General features: G+C 38.9%; 2 protein-coding genes across 5 annotated transcripts in view; one reads left to right on the top strand and one right to left on the bottom strand.

Annotated features, from left to right (window-relative positions):
- The window catches only part of LOC133804595 (uncharacterized), a 36823-nt gene extending 17486 nt beyond the window's left edge, over positions 1 to 19337 (bottom strand). The window contains exons 1-4 of one of the 4 annotated variants that reach the window (XM_062242742.1): positions 18778 to 19319; positions 18583 to 18670; positions 10585 to 11063; positions 9835 to 10497 (exon numbers count right to left, since the gene is read on the bottom strand). In XM_062242742.1, the coding sequence (XP_062098726.1) occupies positions 9991 to 10497; positions 10585 to 11063; positions 18583 to 18670; positions 18778 to 18795 (1092 nt within the window). In that variant the 5' untranslated portion in view covers positions 18796 to 19319 and the 3' untranslated portion in view covers positions 9835 to 9990. The other 3 variants (XM_062242743.1, XM_062242741.1, XR_009878546.1) reach the window with 3 other exon arrangements.
- Positions 19338 to 23948: 4611 nt separating this feature from the next.
- Positions 23949 to 25159, top strand: LOC133803551 (uncharacterized). The gene is made up of 2 exons (XM_062241637.1): positions 23949 to 24495; positions 24583 to 25159. Exons 1-2 carry the CDS (start codon positions 24185 to 24187, stop codon positions 24833 to 24835), a joined length of 564 nt encoding a protein of 187 aa, XP_062097621.1. The 5' UTR covers positions 23949 to 24184; the 3' UTR covers positions 24836 to 25159.
- The last annotated feature ends 420 nt before the right edge of the window (positions 25160 to 25579 follow it).

The raw sequence follows: 25579 nt of genomic DNA, 5'->3' as shown, positions 1-25579 counted from the left end.
CCGTCAGGACGAGTTTTTACCTTATTGTTATACCCAGATTTCGAGCCATAGTAAATATGACCTCGAAAGCTGAGTTCGCAACAAATAGTCTCGTGAGGATTAGTGATCTAGGGTTGTAAGTCGAGCCTGCAAAGTATGATGTATGATTTCGAATGCGGTGATCTCGAAATGATCTCGATCTCGAAAGGTAGCTCCGAGAACACCTTCATCTTCAGGAACTTCGGAGCATGGTTCTTGAGCTCGACATCCCATCTCGAAAGAAATGTTAGCTCGGGAGATGTCAGTGGCTCGCACAATGACATGAGACCGGAAATGCTGGAGACTTGAAGATACGCCATAACCACCTTGAGTATCCACAAGTGTAATAACTATGAGATGTAGTCCTCATTAGTTGATGTAAATCCCCAAGAATTGTGGGATATTATTTAATACAGTTATACGCCCCCTGATCTTTGGGGGACGTTTCCTTTAATATCTGATTATTGGCATTTAAAGCCATTTATTTGTATTCACAAAAGAGTAACTACCCAAAATATGTGGGATAGTATTCTGCATCCTTCTCTATAAATAGAGAAGGCATGCACCATTGTAAAGGACCGAAATCTGAATCCTTGGGAGAAAACTCTGGAGAATTCTTGCTAAAGAATTGTTTAGAGATAATCTTGAGATTAATAACAGAGACTCGTGGACTAGGCAGATTTAACTGCTGAACCACGTAAAAAATCGTGTTTGATTCGTTTGTTTATTTTTGGCCATTGTCTTAAATTGTTTACGTGCTCTATTCTTTTATCTGTTGCGAAAAACGGCGTCAACAGTTTGGTGCTTTCATTGAGAGCCTTAAGCATTCATCCCTGAGAGATTCATGGATGCAAACAATCAGAACACTCCTGAAGAAAATTACCCAAGGCGTCCTGGAAAACAGCCAATGGAGAACCCGGACGCTGATGAGAGGAGTGGGTCCTCCGATTCCCGGGGGCCACCTCCACAACCAAGGGATGAGGACATGTACTATAACCCTGAACGTTATGTCCCTATTGTAGAATTGGAGAATCGGCAGCTGAAACAGTTGTTGGCAGAAGCCAACAAACGTAACGAGGAGTTGACTAGGATAGCCGCAGAGGCGCAGGTGGCTCAGCCCCCGCCTCCGCGCGAAGACCAAGTCCCTCCTCCAAGGGACGTGCACGTTCCTCCCCGGAGGCCCCGTGGACGTCCACGAAAAAATGCTGCCACAAGGAGGCCGGCACAACCACCAACACCAGCAGAGCCATCCGCCCCTTCTAGGCCTCAGAGGAATACCCGGGCTCGGATCCCGCCTAATACACCTGCGGAAGCACCTGCAGGAACTGAGAATAACCGAGCTCCTACCGAGGCTCGGACTCAGGTTCCTGGTAGTGCACCGAACGCAACTGGCCCATCTCGGGCAAATTCTGGGCCCTCTAGGCCGAAGCAAGGAAGACAACCACCGTCACCTATACGGTTCCCGCCGTCTCCCATAAGATATCCTTCACCTCCTCGTAGAAACGCTCAACCTGTTCAAAATCAGGGACAAGGGCGTACGGGGGATAGGCAAGGACACAGGGAGACTTTCCAGGAGCGGAGAGGCGCACAATCTGAGAGAAGTCAGACGTCCCGGTCTCACACTGCGGAGACAAGGCGACATAGAAAGGATTCACCACGAAATGATCGATCAATAAGTTTCACCAGTGACGAGTCCGGAGAAATCAGGTCCGTCAGTAAACGCGACCGAGGTCGTAAAAATACTGGAAGCCGCAAGACCCATCCCGACCTGCGGAATCATCTGAATCAGAGCAGGGGGAAGGGAGATCAGACGAATCCGGACCTAAGGAATCACCTAAATGGGCGTAGAGATCCCTCACGGAGACGCGAGCCTGGGATCGCGATTAATGATCGGCAATTCCAGACACCGCCTAAGGACCCAGTACAAGAAAGGATTGATCAGCTCGAAAAAGCCTTTAGGCTTTTGAAGAATGAACGAGGGAACGGTCAATACGAGGACTCTGACGAGGAGCTTGAGCCGTTTGCTCCCAATATTTCTAACACTCAGTTCCCTCAAGGGTTCCGGATTCCTCACGTCCCAGCGTTTGAAGGAAAAACCGACCCATGCAGCCACCTGAGTACATTCAACACTATCATGAGAGCTAGTAACGTGGGTTACGAGCTCAGATGCATGTTGTTTCCGACATCATTGGCCGGACCTGCCAAGAGTTGGTTCGAGAAGTACAAAAGACATTCTATAACTTCGTGGGATCAATTGTCTAGAGACTTCAAGAAGCAGTTCCGGGCTATGATGGGAGTCAGACCCGAAGCATCCACTTTGACTAACGTCCGACAACAACCGGGCGAAACACTGAAGAGCTACCTGACAAGATTTAATCTAGAGGTCGCCCGGGCTCGAGATGTGGATAACAGTGGACACCTAATGGCTATCCGAGCTGGTGTTTTACCCGGGAGTGCCCTTTGGGATGACATGCAAGGGAAACCGGTGAGGTCGATAACCGAGTTTAACAGACGGGCGCAAAGATTTGTCAATGTAGAGGAGGCGAGGTCAACACTCAAGGCGACCTCGCTGACCGAAACTACAACGATAAACATTAACTCCGCCTCAACCTCGGCTGACCCAGCAGCTCCACAGCCTACCTCGGAGAATCCCTCCAAGAGGAAAAAGAGCGAGGGAAATAACCCCGAGGCTGACGGAGGAAAGAAGAAAAAAGGAGAAAGGTATTTCTCCGTATATAAAGTGCACACCGAGCTCAACGAGTCTCGGGAAAACATATACCTGGCTAATGAAAACCAGGTCCCCTTCAGGCGTCCGGACCCTATGAGGAATCAAAAGTCCAAGAGGGATTCCAGCAAGTATTGTCGGTTTCATAGGGACACCGGACACACAACTGATGAGTGCCAACAGCTGAAGGACGAGATCGAAGGGTTGATCTCGAGAGGTTATTTCCGGCAGTATGTCAAAAACCAGAATACTGGACAGGCTACTGCCAGCTAGAGAGTAGCCGCGCTTCCGGCAGCACATAATAATAACTCCCGATCTCGGGATGAAGACAGGCCTCCGCCGATAGATGGAGAGGACGTAATAACCATCTCGGGAGGTCCTCATCTCGCAGGAGGGGGCAGAAATGCCCAAAAGCGATATGTGAATGAGCTGAAGACAGGGGACGGGTCTCCTTATGAACCCGAACCAAGGGCACCAAAAAGCCAAAGGGTTGAGACTCAGCCTATAACCTTCACCGAGGAGGATGCCTCCCATGTCCAGTTCCCTCATCATGATCCACTCGTCATCACCCTACAGCTTGCCAACAAAAGAGTGCGCCGAGTTCTCATAGACAATGGGAGCTCAGTTAACATTCTTTATAAAGCAACACTAGAAAAAATGGGACTCTCCCTTCGCGACCTGAAGGCTTGTGCAACCACGTTGTACGGCTTTTCTGGAGAAGGAACCGCCTGTATGGGGTCCATCGAACTCCCTGTGACCATGGGAGACTATCCAGTCTTGGTGACCAAGATGATGGAGTTCGTGGTAGTAGAGTTACCATCTGCCTACAATATATTGCTCGGGAGACCCGCCCTGGTTGGGTTGGGGGCAGTTTCATCGGTAAGGCATCTAGCCCTTAAGTTCCCAACTCCAAGCGGAGTCGGAACATTGAAGGGAGATCAATTGGCAGGAAGGGAGTGCTACAGCATTTCCTTAAGGGGAAACAAACGAGCGCGCAAGCACTCGTTGTCATACAGAATAAAGATGGGACAGTTTTAGAAATTGATGAGGAGATCGATCCGAGGATTGAGGAGAAGGTTGACCTCCAACCTTTGGAAGAGCTCGAAGAGGTTCAGCTCGAGGAAGCTGATCCCTCAAAGAAAGTGAAGGTCGGGAAACACCTCCAAGACGAATCAAAATAGCAATTAATTTGCTTTCTGAAGAAAAACCAGGATGTCTTCGCGTGGTCACACTCTGACATGGTGGGAATAAGCCCTAATGTAGCGAGCCACGCATTGAATATAAACAAAAGCTTTCCCCCGAAGCAGCAAAAGCGAAGGCAGCTGGATGAAGACAGAAAGAAAGCACTAAAGGAGGAGGTGGACAGGCTGAAAGCAAATAATTTCATAAGGGACGCTTTTTACCCGGACTGGGTGGCCAATCCAGTGTTAGTCTCGAAACCCAATGGGACGTGGAGAACGTGCATTGACTACTCAGACCTCAACAAGGCCTGCCCGAAAGACTGTTTTCCCCTGCCGAGAATTGACCAGCTCGTAGACGCCACGGCAGGGCATGGTCTGATGTCGTTCATGGATGCTTATTCTGGATATAACCAGATTCCCATGCATGCCCCCGACCAAGAGCATACGAGCTTCATCACAGATAAAGGGCTCTACTGCTACAATGTCATGCCATTCGGACTCAAGAATGCCGGAGCCACGTACCAGCGGCTCGTAAACATGATGTTCTCAGAGCAAATAGGGAACAACATGGAAGTTTATGTTGATGACATGCTTGTAAAGTCTCAACTTAACAAAAACCATGTTGATGACCTCGAAGAGTGCTTTGGCGTGCTCAGAAAGTACAACATGAAGTTGAATCCTCATAAGTGCACTTTTGGGGTGTCTTCAGGGAAATTTCTGGGTTTCATTGTCAACTCTCGTGGAATCGAGGCTAATCCCGATAAAATAAAGGCCCTGATCGATATGCCTTCACCTCGGAAGCATAAAGATGTTCAAAGCTTGACTGGCAGGATGGCAGCTCTGGGCAGGCTCATTTCGAAGTCAACGGACCGCGGTCTCCCATTCTTCAACTTATTGAAAGGAAGTAAAAAGTTCGAATGGACAGATGAGTGCGAACTAACCTTTCAGGAGCTCAAAAGGCACTTAGCCAAACCACCCATCCTATCGAAGCCTGAGACGGGAGAAGTACTGTTCCTATACCTCTCAACAACTGAACACGCGATAAGCGCGGTGCTAGTTTGAGAAGAGGAGAGAATACAGAAACCCGTCTACTACATCAGTAAAAGATTACTGGGGGCAGAGTCAAGATATCCACTGTTGGAGAAGCTCGCCCTCAGCCTAATCCACTCATCTTGCAAGCTCCGCCCTTACTTTCAGGCGCATCCTATCCATGTACTAACAGATCAACCACTAAGGCAAGTCTTGTCCAAACCAGAGGCGTCTGGTCGACTCCTTAAATGGGCTGTTGAGCTCGGACAGTTCGAAATCACCTACCATCCGAGAACAACCATTAAGGCACAAGCGTTGGCATATTTTATAGTGGAGTGCACCGGTACAGCCGACAACGAAGTAACAACCACGGCCCACGAGCTGTGGAAACTTTACGTCGACGGGTCGTCAAATGAAAATGGAGCAGGGGCAGGAGTTATTCTGATCACTCCTGCAGGGAGCAAATTTCACTCTGCTTTAAAGTTCGGTTTTAAAGCATCTAATAATGAAGCTGAGTATGAGGCTTTACTTGCGGGACTGCGAATAACAAAGGAGCTCAAGGCCAAAGCTATACATTGTTACAGCGACTCCCAGCTCGTGGTAAATCAAATCTTGGGAGAATACCAGGCTCGTGGCACAAAAATGGCAGCTTATCTGGAGAAGGCAAAATCCGCATTGGAGTTTTTCGAGTTTTATGCGATCGAACAGGTTCCCCGAGAACAAAACTCAAATGCAGATGCCTTAGCTCGGCTCGCCACTTCCGCCGAAAACGAGGAGCTGAATGTTGTACCCGTAGAACACCTGTCAGCACCCAGCATTACTGAGCCAGACAAGGAAGTTGTGTGTATGATCGAGACAGAACCGACCTGGATGAACCCGATCGTTGAATACCTCGAAAATGGAATTCTTCCAAAAGATCGAAATCAGGCTCGGAAACTAATGTATCAACTACCTCGTTACACCATCCTGGATGGAAGGCTATACAGAAGAGGGTATTCCATGCCATTGCTCAGATGTGTGACTCCCCCCAAAGCAAAGAAGATTATTGAAGAAATTCATGAAGGGTTCTGCGGAGATCATACTGGGGGGGCATAGCCTATCTAAGAAGATAATACGCCAAGGATATTTCTGGCCAGCCATTAAAACTGACTCTTTCGAGTACGTGAAAAAGTGCGACAAATGCCAGAGATTCGCCACGATACCCCGAGCTCCACCTTCCGAACTGACCATGTTGACTTCCCCATGGCCTTTTGCAGTGTGGGGGATCGACCTCATAGGCTCGCTCCCAACTGGCAAAGGAGGAGTAAAGTATGCTGTGGTCGCGGTTGATTACTTCACAAAATGGACGGAGGCTGAACCATTGGCGACCATAACTTCGAAGAAGATCCTAGATTTCGTGATAAAGAACATCGTGTGCCGGTATGGAGTGCCAAGAAAGATTGTGTCTAACAACGGAACCCAATTTGATTGCGACTTATTTACCAACTTTTGTAACAAGAACGGTATTATAAAGAGCTTTTCGTCAGTGGCTCACCCTCAGGCGAATGGTCAGGTCGAAGCCGTTAATAAGACTCTCAAAAGTTCTTTGAAGAAAAAGTTGGAAGAAGCAAAGGGACGATGGCCTGAGGAGTTACCTCAAGTCCTTTGGGGATATAGAACTACAGCTCGGACATCAACTGGACATACCCCATTTTCTCTAGCATACGGCTGCGAGGCAATGTTGCCCATTGAGGTCGAAATTCCAACGATTCGAACTCAGATTTACAATCAAGATTCAAACCACGCTCAGCTCGAAGAAACCCTAGACTTGATCGATGAAAAAAGGGAAGAGGCTCAGCTAAGAAATGCTGCTTACCAGCAACGAACCACAAGATATTTCAATAAAAGGGTTCGAGATCGAAAGTTCGGAGTGGGAGATCTGATATTGAGACGCGTATTTGATGGACCCAAAACGGGTATGTTTAAAAATTTATATATCGCAAGCGCACGAATCGTCCATATAGAATAGTGATCGTAAGCAAGGATGTCGAACCCAAAGGAGTTGTCTAAAATCGAAAATGAAACTATTTTAAATCAAAAGTAATAAATTCTAACCTAGTTCCAAAGATTGATAAGTTTCAATATTATGAACATAAAATAAAAGATTGAAAAATAAAGCTATTTAAGATAATGAAAATAAACCAATAATGAGTTGAAAATAAGTGTTAAAAGAAAAGATTATTAAGATACTAGAATCCACAAAATGTAAGTTTAATAATATTTATTAGTATATTGATTCCCAAGTTTTAGTGATAGTTAAAATAATTTAAACTATCATTTTCCAAAAATATTTATAATTTTAAGCACAATTTTCTTATAAAAAGATAGGATTTTTCTTCACTTTTCAAAATTATAATTTCAAAGCATTTAGTGTAAATCAATCTAATGAAATAACAAATAAATCAATGAACATTATTTATAAGGCAAAACATAATATTTTTGTTCTAAGCATGGATGTGTACAATTTAATGACACATCTTACACAAAGAATATTATGTTTATGCACTAATGAAGACAAAGTGTAAATATGTTCTAACAATCTAAAATACAAGATATTTAAGATGAAAGAAATATATGTAGAAGAAAAATCCATAAACTTTGTTGCATTACAAGGGAAATCAACATACAACATAAATATTACCTAGTTACAAGTTGCTTCATCATGATCTTAATAATCTTATGAAAAAGATTAGAAGCACATAACTAGAGTAGAAATTACAAAATAAATGACATACATACTTGCAAAATGCTCTTGAAAAACCCAAATGGAAGAGAGAATGGTAGAGAGAAAATGAGAGAAAAAGATGGTAACCAAAACATTAAGCACCCTAAAATGGTCTTGAAAGTCCATATTTATAGCCAAAATGAGTTTATTAAAATAATCAATTTAAATTAATTAAATTGATTAGATTAATTAAATAAAATAACTATGGTATGTAGAGGTAAATTATAGGGTGTAATGATGATGTTGTGGTGAAAATGTGTAGACAAAAGGGTAAAAAGTTGGCATTTTTGTCATAGGGGACACATGGTACATTTGGGCAATTTTAAGGGCTCAAAAAGTGGCTGATGGCAGTACAGGCGGCTGGGAATTTTGGACTGCTATTGGGCCTGGAGCAAGAGGCAAGTGAAGGAGAAAGGCCCACGTTGGGCTTGCTGAAGGAGAAAGGCCCACATTGAATGGTTGGCTATATTGATGCTTGGTTTCATTGATGCTTCATTGACTAACTTCATTGGCTGGAACGTTGAAGGCAGAGGGAGGCTGAATGGTGAGGATTTTGTGAATGCTGGAGAGAAGGGAAGCACTTGGAGGCACATGGGCTTGGGCCTGGCAGGTTGATGGCTTTTCAAAAATGCCAGAATCTCTTTGTTTTTTCCACAAAAATATCACAAATGAAATAATTCTCCTACAAAATAAATTATAAACTAAATTAAAATTAAATATTTTCATTAATAAAGTATACCATATAACTCCCATGAAAACATTAATTAAAATTTAATTTACATAACATTCACTTTTCAATAAAATCAAATTTTTAACATTAAAACTAACAATACTAATTTTGACTAATTCAATTACAACATAACACAATAAAATATCTATAAAAACATATAAAAATCTAGAAAACTACAAAAAGACTAATAAATTAAAAATTACATAAAAACTTAATAAGTTAATTAAAAACTCAAGAACTAAGCAATAATTAGCATATAAAATATGGTAAAATAACTCTATTTTGTAGAGTTATCAGTATTCTTAGCAACCCGAGATCAATCGGCTGGAGTACTCGGGCCGAACTGGGAAGGACCGTACCAGATAGAATCAGTCATCCGACCTGGCGTATACAAACTGGCAAGATTAGATGGGAGCCTGATACCACGAGCATGGAATGGCGAACACCTTAGACCTTATTATCAATAGTATAGGAAAAGTGTTGCCTGTAACCATGATTTTCTATCTATGTTTCTTTATTTTTGAATGACATGTCTACTTTGTTCCGCATGTAATTTATTTTTTTCATTTTTGCAATCTCTCTTAATTTAATAATCTATGGTCACACTCATAGGATATTAAGGGGGCATCATTGGCATACATACCACCAGCTTAAAAAATAAAAAGTAATAGATAAAACATGAAGTATTTGGATATAACCAAATACGCGAGCTCAGATAGTTCGGACATAACCGAGTTATCAGAAACGTATAAAGTATTTGGACATAACCAAGTACGCGATCTTAGATAATTCGGACTTAACCGAGTTATCAAAAACGTACAAAGTATTTGGACATAACCAAGTACGCGATCTTAGATAGTTCGGACATAACCGAGTTATCAGAAACGTATAAAGTATTTGGACATAACCAAGTACGCGATCTTAGATAGTTCGGACGTAACCGAACCATCAAAAACATAAAGTATTTGGACATGACCAAATACGCGAGCTTAGATAGTTCGGACATAACCGAACCATCAAAAAACCTAAATACCGTCAAACAACAGATTTGGAACAAACCAGCCAAATTATCGATCAATGATAAATGGGAGCCTAAACCTATTGCGAAATATGTCGAAATCGAGGCTGGAATATCTTAGAAAAATAGTTTCGAACTCATAACCTCAGAGCCAAGATACTGAGGATGAGGAAAAGTGACAAAGAGATATAACCAAATCATTCATATTACATGCCATATAAGTACTTTTCAGTTCATGGTTAAAGTAATATCCGACCTTGATAAATAACGAGGTTGGAAGCGGATAATTCGAATAAACTATGCATGAATGCATTGAATTTCGAGCCTAAATCTAAACTATGTTTGTATGAATTAAATAAACATAACTCATTAATGCAAGAAAAATGCAAAATATTTCGAGTCAAGAAATGTAAAGCATATAATAGAAAAAGTTAAAGAAATTGTGTCAGCCCCGTGGGCATAAATTTAAATAGTTACAAGAATGAGGGGACGCAGCCCCGATAACTGATCTCTCCGAGATCGGATTTAAGGAAGAGGAGTATCCTTGGCCTTCTCAGCATCAATATCACCAGACCCTCCAGGACGAATAGCATGACTATCCTGCTGGGCCACCTCTCGAGCAGCTGTACTTGCCAAAAGACGGGCATTCCACCGCTCAACATATGTGGCTTCGAGAGGACCCAGGAAGCTGGTGTCAAGATCGTCATTGTCGGCCCAAAGTTTGTACATGGCCTGGTCGACCGCTTTCTCCCTCTGCTCCTTAGCCTCATCCAGGAGGCGGGTCTTCTCGCTCTCCATGAAATCGAAGGTGGCAGACTTCTCCTCTTCGAGCTTGGCTTTGGCCTTCTCGAGCTCAGCGTTTGACTTTTCAAGCTCCTCGAGACGGGTCTTCAATCTTTCAATTTCAGACTTCGAGTCTTTGAGCTCGTCAATCATCTTCAGCTCGAGATCCTTCGACTTTTGAGCCAGATTTAAGCTCGTTTGCACCTCGTTGGTCAGCTTGTAGTTAAGTTGCGCTGAAACAACAAGGGCCTGAAACACAAAGAATGAATCAGAATTATAATCAGAGACATAAATACTCTAAGACAGAAATACTCTAAACAGAATTGAGAAGGCTACCGCGGCGGAGAGTTCGATACTCTTCTCATAAAGAGTATTGCAGTCCGAGGCCTTGCGCACGAGGTCCCAATGGTCGGCACCAAAGCCAGAAAAGCTCTGACCCACCCGAGAAAGGACGTCCGAGCTGAGAAGCGCCCCTTCTGCCCCAGCGGTGCCATCAAGTACATATTCCTCAGTGTGAGTTCGGGCCGTTGGCAGCTGAACCGTTGAGGTAGAAGGTTTCTTCGGAGGCCGAGCAACTATTAACCGAGTCTCGGTGGGAAGCTGCGAGATGGATGCAGTAGAGCCTGACCCATCAACCTGGGCAGTCGGCTCCTTGGAGGTGTCCGCAGTGATCTGGGCTGTGGGAGTCGTCTCGTGACGTTTAGACACCTTGGACTGTCGGTCGGGCCTCTTTGGTATCCTCGGGCGTTTGCTCTTCTGGGCGCCAGCTCCCCCATCACTAAAGAGCACGGCGTCGAGGTCGGGATTCATGGCACCTGCATAATGACAATGAGTTGAACAATGATAATAACTTTGGGAAAAGATATAAACCAGTCAAAGAAAAAACCTAACTGGGACTCTTCCCCGAGCTCGAGCTTAGGGACCATGAAATTCCCCCATCTTCAGAAGAGGCGGGGGGAGTGCCTTCCCTATAAGTTGGTGACAACCTCGAGAGGTCCCTATAGACATTGGTCCCATACTGCACCGCTATCCCATTCCACACCTCGTCCGTGGTGTACATGGTATCATATTTCCCGAGCCCACTATCAAACCTATGGACGCAGTCATCTACCCAACTCCATATGTAGAAGTGGTATCTATCCTGTAGGCACGAGACTAGTCTATTGGGCCTGTGTTTTAACAGAGTGGGGGACCACATTCGCGAAGTAGGAAGGGTTTTACCTCCTCCGGAGTCCGAGCTCGAGGCTTCATCATTGGCCTCATTTCCCGACCGCGGACTTCTCGAGCGAATTGGGAGAGATGCTTTCCTTTCTCTCCTTGGAGGAAGGATGCCTGTGGGCAGGGGCACTTCCTCCCAGCGTTCATATTTTTTACTGGACCAGTCAGAGGTTGACTGGCCCTGTCCCAACAACCCACAAGCTCGCAGCTTGTCCTCATGCAACAGAAATGAGAGAGACCTCCTGCCGTAAGGGAGTCGGAGCAGGCTCTCTCTGTGCTCCTTCATTGTCTCGTCAGGGGTGGGACGCTGAAAGTTAGCTGAAAGGCGAGATACACTTCAACTAAACACGGATTCAAGGGCTAAAAATTCGAGCTCAAAAATAGAAAGTAACGAGAATACTTACGAATTCGCCTAAACGAGCGATGTCGAGACGGGAACAGGCCGTCTGTCCAGAAAAAAGCCTTTTTGAAGTCAGGGGGGTGGTTCGGAAGATCTTCAAAGATCTTCGTCTCTTTGGGGTAGCTCGAAAGATAGTAGAAACCGTCTCCTCCCCGAGCTCGGGAGGGATTACTCTTCAAACAAAAGAGATATAAAATCTCTTGGGGTGAAGGTCCTATCCACCCCAGCTCGTGGAATAAGGACCTCAGGGAAGACAGCACCCTGTATGAGTTGGTGTTGAGTTGGAATGGAGCCAACCCAACGAAATCGATGAAGTCTCTGAAAAAGGACTTCAGGGGCAGCAAAGCTCCTGCCCTTATATGTTCCTGGCTCCAGGCCGTGTATTTCACACTGGAATCGCGGCCCCCAGGAGCGAAACAGCTCCGTTCATGCCTTGTCGGAGCTCGACACTTCAGTATGTCCAACGAGCTAAGGCCATGGATGGCCAGGATGTCAGTTATCTGGTCGGAGGTGGTAACCGAGCTCTGGTAGAGTTCGGCTTCAAACATCTCCCTCCTAGGCTGCGAAGACGAAGGCTCCGCCATTAAGGAAAACTGAAGTTCCCCCGGGTGGTATGCTACCGTGACTTTTAATGCGGGGTCGAGGGGAACTGGCCTAGGTCCGGGGTTAGGCTCCGGATAGATGGCTTCCCTAAGAACCCTTCTCTTCTTTTCGATGACCTCGTCTATCTGGCGACGATAGTGGGCTCGAATGTCTTCTTGCTCGCGTGCGATCTCGTATTCTTTAATCCGACGCTGGTTCCGGGCAAAGATCGATTCCGGGCTCGGAGATTTGGGCTCGTAAGGAATTGCTCGTAATGACCCCCACCGTCTTTCCGGATTCTGTGACATCTAACGAGAAAGAAAAAATGGTGAGGGCCATGCATGCAAGAATCACGAGCTCGATGGATGAGCTCGAAGATCTAAGGACAAGAAACTAAGTATTTAGACCCTTACTAAAGAGTCAGAGCGTGTGTTCCACAGGAAAGGAAAAGGAGCGTGGATGATTTTTTTTTTAAAGTCCCGAAATTCAAGGGAAAGGAGAGTGGCGGTTAGCCAAGAAAAGCGTTTTTGGGTTTCGTGTATTTGTCAAAACCCATGTTTTTATCCGAAAGCTTAATGTACAAGAAACGCTGCCTAAGAATTTCAAAACCCAGAAAATGGGAACCACATTCAAACGTCGAAACTGGGTATAAACCAGAGACGAACATCCAGAGTGGAAGTCCAGAAAGCCTAAAAACCTATCGGTTCAAAACCTCCTATTGCATCATGCTAAGAACATACACAGCAAACACAGTATAAAAAGAACAACAAAAATGGCGTACTTACACAGTGATGGTGATTGCAGCGAAATCGTCGAGTGGAGAAGAGGTTGCAAGAAAGAACTCACTGACTCGTACAAACCAGGATTCTTATGTTTTTTCGGCCTAGAAAACATGCAATGAGGATAAACTGTGGAAAGAAGTTTAGGGGGATGTTTTTCTTTTTTCTGGCTTGTGATGAACAAACGTGAAGAAGACGAAGAGGGAGTCTTGTATATATAGGTGGGAAAACTAAACTAATCAGGAGCGTTGATTAAATTCCTCAACAGATCGAATGGATGGGAATCGGTGACATGATGGCGCCGAAAAGTTGTCAGACGAACGATCGTGGGCGTGTTCCCAAGGTACTCAAGTACCTAAAGTGAGCAATACCCATCTGGCACGTGTCCATTTTCAAGAGTGTGACGGTATGGTTCCCGAAAAGAGTAGTTCAAAAGTTTCCTTCTCTTAGGATTCGAACAAATACTTTTGAGGGGGCAAAATGTTATACCCAGATTTCGAGCCATAGTAAATATGACCTCGAAAGCTGAGTTCGCAACAAATAGTCTCGTGAGGATTAGTGATCTAGGGTTGTAAGTCGAGCCTGCAAAGTATGATGTATGATTTCGAATGCGGTGATCTCGAAATGACCTCGATCTCGAAAGGTAGCTCCGAGAACACCTTCATCTTCAGGAACTTCGGAGCATGGTTCTTGAGCTCGACATCCCATCTCGAAAGAAATGTTAGCTCGGGAGATGTCAGTGGCTCGTACAATGACATGAGACCAGAAATGCTGGAGACTTGAAGATACGCCATAACCAGCTTGAGTATCCACAAGTGTAATAACTATGAGATGTAGTCCTCATTAGTTGATGTAAATCCCCAAGAATTGTGGGATATTATTTAATACAGTTATACGCCCCCTGATCTTTGGGGGACGTTTCCTTTAATATCTGATTATTGGCATTTAAAGCCATTTATTTGTATTCACAAAAGAGTAACTACCCAAAATATGTGGGATAGTATTCTGCATCCTTCTCTATAAATAGAGAAGGCATGCACCATTGTAAAAGACCGAAATCTGAATCCTTGAGAGAAAACTCTGGAGAATTCTTGCTAAAGAATTGTTTAGAGATAATCTTGAGATTAATAACAGAGACTCGTGGACTAGGCAGATTTAACTGCTGAACCACGTAAAAAACCGTGTTTGATTCGTTTGTTTATTTTTGGCCATTGTCTTAAATTGTTTACGTGCTCTATTCTTTTATCTGTTGACGAAAAACGGCGTCAACAGTTTTGAGGGGGCAAAACTGAGTTCGAGCCATAGTAAATATGACCTCGAAAGCTGAGTTCGCAACAAATAGTCTCGTGAGGATTAGTGATCTAGGGTTGTAAGTCGAGCCTGCAAAGTATGATGTATGATTTCGAATGCGGTGATCTCGAAATGACCTCGATCTCGAAAGGTAGCTCCGAGAACACCTTCATCTTCAGGAACTTCGGAGCATGGTTCTTGAGCTCGACATCCCATCTCGAAAGAAATGTTAGCTCGGGAGATGTCAGTGGCTCGCACAATGACATGGGACCGGAAATGCTGGAGACTTGAAGATACGCCATAACCACCTTGAGTATCCACAAGTGTAATAACTATGAGATGTAGTCCTCATTAGTTGATGTAAATCCCCAAGAATTGTGGGATATTATTTAATACAGTTATACGCCCCCTGATCTTTGGGGGACGTTTCCTTTAATATCTGATTATTGGCATTTAAAGCCATTTATTTGTATTCACAAAAGAGTAACTACCCAAAATATGTGGGATAGTATTCTGCATCCTTCTCTATAAATAGAGAAGGCATGCACCATTGTAAAGGACCGAAATCTGAATCCTTGGGAGAAAACTCTGGAGAATTCTTGCTAAAGAATTGTTTAGAGATAATCTTGAGATTAATAACAGAGACTCGTGGACTAGGCAGATTTAACTGCTGAACCACGTAAAAAATCGTGTTTGATTCGTTTGTTTATTTTTGGCCATTGTCTTAAATTGTTTACGTGCTCTATTCTTTTATCTGTTGACGAAAAACGGCGTCAACACTTATAGACCCATTTGCATGAAATGGGTTTTGTTTCCTTCGGCTTTGGCACCAGCTCCCAAGTCTGATTCTTCTCTAAAGCAGTTATCTCTTCTTTCATTGCTTCAAGCCACTTGGAGTTCTGGTATGCTTCTTCATATGACTCCGGCTCTCTGAACTTCTCTTCTTCAGCTACAGCAGCATTGGCGTATTTGGGATTTGGCTTCCACGCTCTTGTTGATCTTCGAAGTTCTGGTTGGCCATTATTTGCATCATCTTCTGATCTTTGATGTACTCTTGTTTGCCATGGACTCTGTGTTGTGTCTTCGTTGTCTTCTTCACTTTGTTCTTCTTCATCTGTTTCTGGAGTTGAAGGTAACTCAACAATTTGCTCCCCCATCTTCTTCTGCAAATTGTCTTCTATTTCCTTAGAATCTGGTTACTCTTCCTTTTGCAGTGATCACCATGAAGAAGCTTCATCGAACACCACATTTCTCGACGTATAGCATTTTCCTGTTGTTGGGTCGCAACATTTCCACCCTTTTCTTTGGCTGTTGTATCCAATGAAGATACACCGTATTGCCTTCTTATCAAATTTGCTACGTAGATGACTTGGCACAAACACATAGCACACACAGCCAAACACTCGAAAGTGACTTACTGTAGGTTTATAGCCCCACAGTTTCTCAAAGGGTGAGACGAACCCTAACTTTGCTTGAGGAAGTCTATTGATCACATGAGCTGCTGTTTTCATACCTTCTGCCCAAAATCTCCCTGAAACATTCTTTGACTGTAGCATGCTTCGACATGTCTCTGCAAGATGGCGATTCTTCCTCTCTGCTACTCCATTTTGTTGTGGCGTATTTGCACATGTGAATTGATGGCGTATGCGGCGTTCTCGAAGATACTCATAAAATTCATCTGAGGTATATTCGCCACCGTTGTCTGTTTAGAGGCATTGGATTTTCTTGCCGACTTCTCCTTCCACTATTTCTTTGAATTCTTTAAATTTTGAAAAAGTTTCAGATTTTTCTTTCATAAAGAAAATCCACACATACCTTGAGAAGTCGTCAATGAATGTAACCATGTACCGCATGCCGCTGATTGATGATTGTTGGACTCGCCCGAATACATCAAAATGAACTAGCTCCAATGGTGCTTTGGCTTTGAACTTTGAATCTTCATACGGTAATTGATGCGCCTTACCGTATTGGCAGCCGGCACATATGGTCTATGTTCTGACCTCGAGTTGAGGAAGACCCTTCAGAATAGACTTCTTCATCATTACCTTGAGTTTGTGATAGCTGACATGTCCTAGCCTTGCATGCCATAAATTTGTTGTTTCGTTCTTTCGAGTCTTGTCTACATAAGCCGATTCTGCTGACATTACATAGACAGACTCTAAACGTTGTCCTCTCATCATCGGTGTTCCAGAGATTTCAAGATCTTTGTAGATCTTGACATCTTGAGGACCGAATACGACATGGTGGCCCGACGCCGTAAGTTGCGCTACTCACAATAAATTTTTCTTCATCCCAGGTACATGGTGGACATCTTGGAGTGAAACTTCTTTTGAGCTGAATCTCGGCGTGATTGTTGTTTTACCGATGTGAGCAATCGGTAATCTTGAGTTGTTGGCTGTTACCACTACACGACCACCTTTATATTCTGTTATGTTCTGCAGCTTCTCTTCGTCTCCTGTCATATGATTTGAACAGCCAGAGTCGACTATCCAATCATTATTGTAGTCGATCTTTCCTGGAACAGTAGCTACTAGAGCTAATTCTTCTTCCTCCATAGCGAAAGATGCTTCTGCGTCCCATTCTTCATCACTTGTATTTTCTGCATTTGACGTGGCTGCATTACCTTCTGCAGTTTTCTTCTTGAACCAGCAACTTTTAGGCATGTGGCAATACTTTCCACAGTTGTAGCATTTCCCATCAAATTTATTGTTATTCTTTCACTGGCCACGCCGATTGTCTTTCTTTTGAGCTCCCCCTGTTTGGGAGCTTCCATGATGACTATCCTTGTCATCATTTTTCTTAAAAATTTTGCTAGCATTTGGTCGAGATCGACCTTTCTTATCACCACTAAAGAGTGCTTCTTCGTCACTCTTTAATGAGATTCCAGATGTTTGCTTAGCTAATGCTTCTTGGTCAGCTAGCAAGTTTTCCAATTCGACAAGAGAAGGTTGGGTTGGCCAACCTTGTATTGCAGCAATAAAAGTTCTAAATTCTGGCCTTAATCCATGAATAATAATTCTTCTAATTCTAGCATCTGACATGCCAGCAGCAGAGTCTAATGCAGAGATTTTGCGACAAAGAGATTTTACCTTGGTGAAGTATTGGTTGATCGTCATGTCGCGCTGCCTGATTGAGAGAAGCTCATTCTCCAAAAGCTGCAATCTCGTATCATTCTTTTTGGTGAACAGTGATGCGAAAGTATCCCACGCTTCCTTCGGTGTCTTCGCCGGCCTGATGTGCTCCAACATTTCATCTTCAACTGTGGTCTGAATCGCAAACATGGCTTTGCCCGCTTTAATCTTCCATTTCTTCAAAGCGATTGCATCCTCTGGTTGTGTGACTTCATTGCCACCAACGATCTCCCACAGGTCTTGGCTTGGAGATATGCCTCCATGTGCATCGACCCCGTGTTGTAATTTTGGTTGTTAAGTTTCTTAATTCCACCGACCACTTGAAGGTCACCCATCGTGCAAACTTTGTAGTACTAAACCACACACGATCACTCTAAGAAACTCAACAAAGGACTCTTTCGGTACGACCCCGATCCGGCTCTGATACCACTTGTTGAACACCACAACACGTGAAAACGTAATTACTTTATTGATACAAAAGTAATTACACCAAGACTTGATTACAATTCTTGACCACACATACTAAACACTCTAGCTTACACTTTTTGGAACACTTTTAGATGCACTTTGTGTACTCACTCTTTGACACCCTTCTAAGGGACCTAAGGTCCCTATTTATACTACTCAACTTTAATATGCTAGAGAACTCTAGAAACTACTTGTTAGTGGGCTTGGCCCAAAGACTAGAAAAATCTAGCAAATCACTTTTCTTCTAAACATTACAAACTTCTAGAATGTTCTATGACTTTTATGAAACTTAATTATATAGTTCTAGATAATTCTATAATATTAGTATCTAGAAGCTAAGGAGTGGTGGTGACTTTTCAAACTGAACTCAACTACGACCTCTTGCAACACAAAAATTTTAGCAACAACTTTTTTTAATCAAGTATATATATGTATATCTTTGTTGAGATATTAGTTTCGGGGTAACCTGGAAAATTTCTGTATAGAGAGAGAGAGAGAGAGAGGCTGTGAGCTTGAGTCTTGATCATTGTAAAGAGTTCACCTCTTGGTTGACTCTTGAGTGGAAAGAAACAGAGAGAGATTGTAAGAAAGGGGTTTCGGTTCTTGGGTAAAAGATATACAAGAAAAGAAAGGAATATTGAGAAGAAAAATGGAGGATTACCTGTCGAAATTGTGGCATGGATTCCCTGATCGTTGATGTGCCGATTGATTTTCTAGTGCATATCTGAGCTTCCCTGAGGCAAGCTCGACGAGGACGTAGCCCAGTTTGGGGTGAACCTCGATAATTGCTGGTTTCGCATCTTCTCTTTAATGTTTCTTTTGATTGCTTGAACTTGTTGTTGATTGTATCTAATTTCTTTCTGATTTGTGTATGAGTCTTCGAAGTCTTGTTCTACTCTGCATAAATAGAAATTGGGTTACGATCAAAGGTAAAAGGTGCTGTCTGTTCATTGATTTGTGGCCAATTTTAGTCCACACGTGACAGTGGTAAAGGTCATAAGTGACCTTGGTATTGCTAATGTGTCTGAGAGTTAGTATAGGGCAGAGAATGAATTTCCTACAAAAACATTACAAAATTTGATTCAATAAAACCCTTTAATTCTCACTAATTCAAGAAAATTTTTTAATTAAAAAATATGATAAAATAATTATTAATTGTACTTTTTTTTATTGATGTGGCTACCAAGGTGGGGAATAAAATTTTGGAAGCGTTACATTGAACATTATTGGAAATGAGTGTGCAATCACTTTTTTTTTAAGTTGGAAGTAATTTAATGTTTTCTTTTCTTTTTTTGAAGGGAAAAAGCTGACATTATTTATTTATTTATATATCATGCATATAATTAAAAGAATGAAATCTATCCTATTACCGTCTTTTTATTTTTTATTGATTTAGAGTAACTACTAGTATAATCAATAAATACTATTACTCACATATGTATCATTTTTATAAAAGGATGGGATCTTTGTCATATTTCACATATTTTAATTTAAAATAAAATATATAAGATAGATATTTAATTGTACAAATATTTAATATTAAAGTAGTGTTGAACACTATAATATTATATAGTAATTATTTTTATTTTTTAAAAAATAATATTTATTTAAAATAAAACTCATTATGTTAAAAAAAAATTAAAAATCTATCACATTCGTGAGTATCATGTTTAAATATAATATTTGTGTATCTATGGTTATTTTATTCATCTTAGGTTTCTTTGATTATTGGTGATATCTCTTCTATATAATAAGTGTGTAGATAACAGAAATTTTTGGTTTTAACAGTTTTTTATTCTTTTAATGTTAATTTTAAGGAATATTCTTATATTTAACAGAATATTCTTATACTTAATGGTAGTTTGTAAATACTTAAACATAAATAAAACAAAATAAATAATTAAAAAAATTAAAATATGATATTTTTGAGATATTTTACAATAGAAAAATTATTTAAAAATAATAAATAATTAAACAAATTAAAATATCATATTTTTAAGATATTTTACAATGATAATTATTTAAAAATAATAAATAATTAAACAAATTAAAATATGATATTTTTGAGATATTTTACAATAATAAATATTTAAAAATAATAAAATCATAAGTTTTATAACTTAAATAAAATTTAATTAAACTTAAACTCACTTATTAGAATAATATCATATTAAACTTATAATATAATCTACTGTTAATTAGCAACAAATTATTTTTTTAAAAAAACTAATAAGAAACTTAAATTTAAAATTCATGTATAATATTTAGTATTACATTAAACATATAATATATAATCTTTTGTTGTCACTCCCAAATTCAAAAACTAGAACAAACATAAACTTAAACAAAAGTGAGTAATTATTTAATTAAAATATGATATTTATTTAAAATTTATAAGGCATTAATATAAATTTAATAAAAATAATTAATAAATTCTATAAATAAAACTAAGCAGACGTGCATATTAGACGTTGTTTGTATCTAATATACTATAAATACTTTATTTTTCTTTTATGGTCATTCATTATAAACATAAATTATTTTTGTTATAAAAAGAAAACAGCATTTATTTTTCTCAAATCTCACTGAGTTTCTTGGTCTTTTTTGACTCCCTTCCATTAAATGCGATTTAATACTTTCATTTTATGAGAGTTGTACTATACATCTAAAACAAGTGTGGTGGCTGACCCAGTCTTTGACTATTATTACTCCACTTTTGTTCCTTCTATTCCAAACGAATCTTTCCGTTGGACTTAATTCCATGCTCCTTCCTCACTCGTTTTCTTGACCAACAAACACTCACTCATTTTCTTATTCTTCTTACGGAAAGCCACACCCACATATTTTTATGATCTAATAAAATACCCTCTTAATGAAAAAAGATTGTCTCGCCTATATACCAGGCAGTAATTTATAAAGAGAAATTGAAAGAAAGACATATTTTGTAATGGTAAATCTAGGAATCTTATTCAATTCCCAGGTGTTGGCATTTACAAATTGTGAGATAAAGTAATAAGAAAACAAAAATGTCCATAATATATTCCTAATGTTGGGAAACACCATATAGCACCACCCAAACACCAAAAACGTACAATAGAAACAATAAATCAATCACAAAAGTGATACACCAAATTAATTTAAATCAAGATTCACGGGATCAATCCAATTTAAAATTCCACTATCACCAATATCAATAATGAGATTATAATATTTTTGTTAAAATAGTTTAATTATCAGAGGTCATTTTTTTCATGTTAATTTATTATATTTTTTTAAAAATAAATAAAATTTCTTATAAAAATAATTAAAAAAGTTACTTAAGTCAACCTAAAACATAAAAAATAATTCAACCCTGCCTACATAATCTAGCTCTGTCCATCGCCATGGAAGGTTGGAAGTCAGAATACAAGATTATTCGAATATGAGCAGTGCATACATATAATTCTTCCAAACCAAGGAATTTTGTTCACTGCATAAGATCGAGTAATTATTGAAATGTACACTTTTTTTTTACATATAAATTATGTACATCTACTAATATGTCAATCTTATTAGCCATTTATAAGAAGTTACATAGTCTCGATCACTTTAAAAATGTCACGTAGTGATTAAAAATAAACTACCTCAGTACTTATATGTAAATATATATTAATTTCTAGCATCACTCTTCTAAGATTTCATCCTCTACATTTTCTTCCCTTAAAAAACAAGAGAAATTCTGTTTTTTATAATTTAATTACAAAATTACATCTTGTAATTTAATTAACAATACTACTGTTTTTTATACCACTTTTTTCAACTTTTTTTTTTGTTTGTTTTTTTTTCACGATACAAGGCCTCTCTCTCCATTATACTCTTTTTTTTTATTAATTTCTTACCTTCTCTTTTATCTTTAATTTAAAATATCTTTTTCGGCCACACTGCTAGTCGGTTGGGCTCAAAAGGAGTTTCATCGCGACTTACTCTTCAATGTGATCATTTTGATATGTGAGAAACATAAGTTCTTTGATCGTTGCTAGAGAAGTTGACCAGAATAAAAAGTAACATTTTAGTTTCTTTTTTATATTGTGTTGATAAAAAAGTAACTAAATTTTAAAGTTGATCAAAATTTAATATACTAAAATTTGTATTCTTATTTTATATTTAAAAGATACTATATTGTATTCTAAACAACTTAAATTTATTTAAAAATATTCAAAGTAACTATTTTAAAATAGATTCTTTAGGTTGTTTGGTAAATTTCAAATAGAATATTAAAAAAGATTTTTTTTTTATAATCCACCAAGTTTGTTGGTTACTTTAAATTTGTGAGATACTAAAAAATTTAATCATACATCAAATGGTAATAAATTGTTATCTTAAATGATTTATAAAAGTAAAAATTACATCTAGTATTGATTTTTTTTCATTTTATTTACACTTTTATCATCACATCCTACTCTCGAAGGTGATTATTTTAGTACATGACAAGCATGAGTTTCTTGATATCGTCGGAGAAGATAATGGGGATGAGGTAGTTGTTGTGTTGTGTTTGAAAAATAACGTTTACGTTTATTTTTAGCTTTATTTATTAAAAAAATGGAAAAGTTTCTTAAAAATTGGAATAAGTAATTTCTGTGTTGTATTTAAAAAGTAATAATGTAGTTGCTTTTTATTTTGATCAATGAAAACTTAATAATAAAAGACTGAAATGTGTATTTATTATTATAATTCGAAAGTAACTTTTAAGTTTATTTTTTGTTTGTTTAACAAAAAAAAAATACTATTACTCTCATATAAATTATATTAGTGACTAAAAAGTGAATTAAAACTTTTCATCAAAAAAATTACTGTATAGTATACTAAAAGTAACTTTTAATAATAAGATATATAGTAATTTGTTATATTTTATTGTAACTCATTAATTTCTAAAAAATGACTAATAGACAACGTAAAATTATCTTAAGTAATAAGACACCATCATATAATTTTAAAATGACTAATCAATGTCTTAAGATAAAAAAATTTCAAAAAATAAGTATTGGAGGTAACCAAAATGTATATAAAATAATATGCTATAATAATAAAAAATTTCATGAAAAAAGTAACTAATTGGTAACTTATTAACATTTTAAGTAACTAAGAAATTACTTTTTTAAACCTAGAAAAACAGGACAACTAGGATTTTGATAAAGTTTCAAATTCAGATATATTACTTTTAGAATTCGATATTTTTTGATAACGTGACAAATTATTTTTGTAAATAAAATTTTGTAAGTAATTTTTGTAATTATTTTATATTATAAGTATATAAATGTAAAGATCAAAAAATCAAATCTCTACATTTTCGACCAATAGCAATATTCAAAATGGCCTTCACATTGCAATTGGAATAAATCTTTTCATCACAAAAATTTCTCTCATTTTCACTACGTTGATAAATTGCATATATTTAATTTCATTATTATTCCTTACTTGTCGTACGTAATAATCTAAAATTAGACTAAAAACTACGAGCTGACTATGTTTAATTGAATAAATTGAAGAATAGTACAATATTATACATATACATTTATAATTATATAGATATAGAAATATCTATAACTATATCTATCTATGTACAGTCCAAGATTTCTTATTATTTAGTATTTTAAGATATTTAATATTACATATGACATTTTATGATTGATTAATCATATATCATAATATTTATTAAACTTAAATATGTAAAACTCAATATTAAATTTGATTTGTGTGTATTTTGGGAACAAGCGGTTCCCTTGACATTTTTATTCTTATATAATAGTTTACTTATTTGGCAATCACTATCACCGTGACAAAAGAAGAACCGTGTTAATTAATTTCTGTAGCTATATGAATTCAATTTATAAATAGTTCCAAATAAACACTCGACGAGAGTTCAAACCATGGCTAGAACAGGTGGCAGTTGACCCAGTCTTTCATATTACTCCCCTAGCAAGAACCTTCCCTTTGTTCTTCCCTGCTCCTTCCTCTCCACTCTTCTAAAACATATATATATATATATACACATATATCTACCGACCAAAACTATTATTGTAAGATATATAATGGCGAACTCACCACAAGAAAGTAGCAGTGCAGAGTCGTGGAGATGGTTCAAGAGCTTCCAATACGACAAACAGCAAGACAAACCAGCCGACGCCCGGAATGTTCTTCTGGTGGTGGCCGCTCTCATCACCGCCGTGACCTTCCAAGCAGGTGTCAACCCTCCCGGCGGCGTTTGGCAAGATAGCGATGACGGTCACACAGCTGGAAGATCCATCTACGCCACACAACAGATTCCTTTCTATGTTTTTCTCATATCAAACACTTTGGCTCTCTCCTCCGCCATTTTGGTCATCATATGCCTCACTTACAGGTAAACCACACAAACCCCATCTCATAAATTCTCTTTATGTATATGCATAATTCTTGGAATATTAACATCTTTTAGTTAATTTTACAGGTTCCCTTTTCACTTCGAGGTGTGGCTAGCCACAATCTCCATGATCGTCACCTATGGGTCGGCGGTATTTGCGGTGACGCCTAATGAGTCTGTGAGTTTTCGTTGGATTATGTTTGCTGCTGCTGTGCCTGTTCTGATAAGGTTCTTGTGGGAGACCCTTAACATATGGGGACCTAAAGTTCTCCACTTGTTTCGGTTGATGGCCAAATTTTTCTTGTCCATTTTAGAAAAATTAAGAAAAAATCATCTCTGAAGTCAATTTTTTTTGGAAGTGGGAATGAGGTGTACGTTTGACATGAGGAAATGTTTGTATACGAATTATTTGTGACTTGTATGGTATATATGTATAGCGTTTGGATTATTAGACTAGTATAGTTCCATAGGTCTTTAAGGAGTTTGTAACGTGAGGGGTTCAAATACTCAAATAAGTTAGTCATGTCTATTTATTATTGATCAATTTTTATTTTGAGAGGAGATTGATAATGGTCTTAATGTGATTATGCTTCAAATTGACCAATATTCCTCTTCACTTATTTGTCAGCAAGATTTGTTATAGTAATATATGGATAGAACTAAACTAATATCTCAATATAACAAAACTAACAATTAATTTAAACAAATATGAAAAAAAATAAAATTGTTCAATCATCTCACAATTTTTTTTCAGTACTATAGAATGCATATACATTGGCCATCGTTTAAAAGCACTAACCTATATAGTATACTATAATACTACGTGGAAAGCAATATGCAACACATTTGCTTAGTTTTATTATGGTTTTGTGAATTGTGATATAAATTTAAAATAAATAAAAAATATTATATATAAACATAATGACATAAACATATTAAAAGAAAAATTAACTAAAAAACATTGTTTATGATTTTAAAAATAATGATAATAACATGAGAACTTTTATACAATAATAACAAGAAAATTTGGAAAAATAATTAAAAATATATTAAAACATCTATTTACATAACCATAACAAACATC

Source organism: Humulus lupulus, chromosome X (assembly GCF_963169125.1).
Source record: "Humulus lupulus chromosome X, drHumLupu1.1, whole genome shotgun sequence".
NCBI lineage: Eukaryota > Viridiplantae > Streptophyta > Magnoliopsida > Rosales > Cannabaceae > Humulus > Humulus lupulus.
Note: the sequence above shows the minus strand (reverse complement) of the source record. Positions and strands in the feature narration are given on the sequence as shown.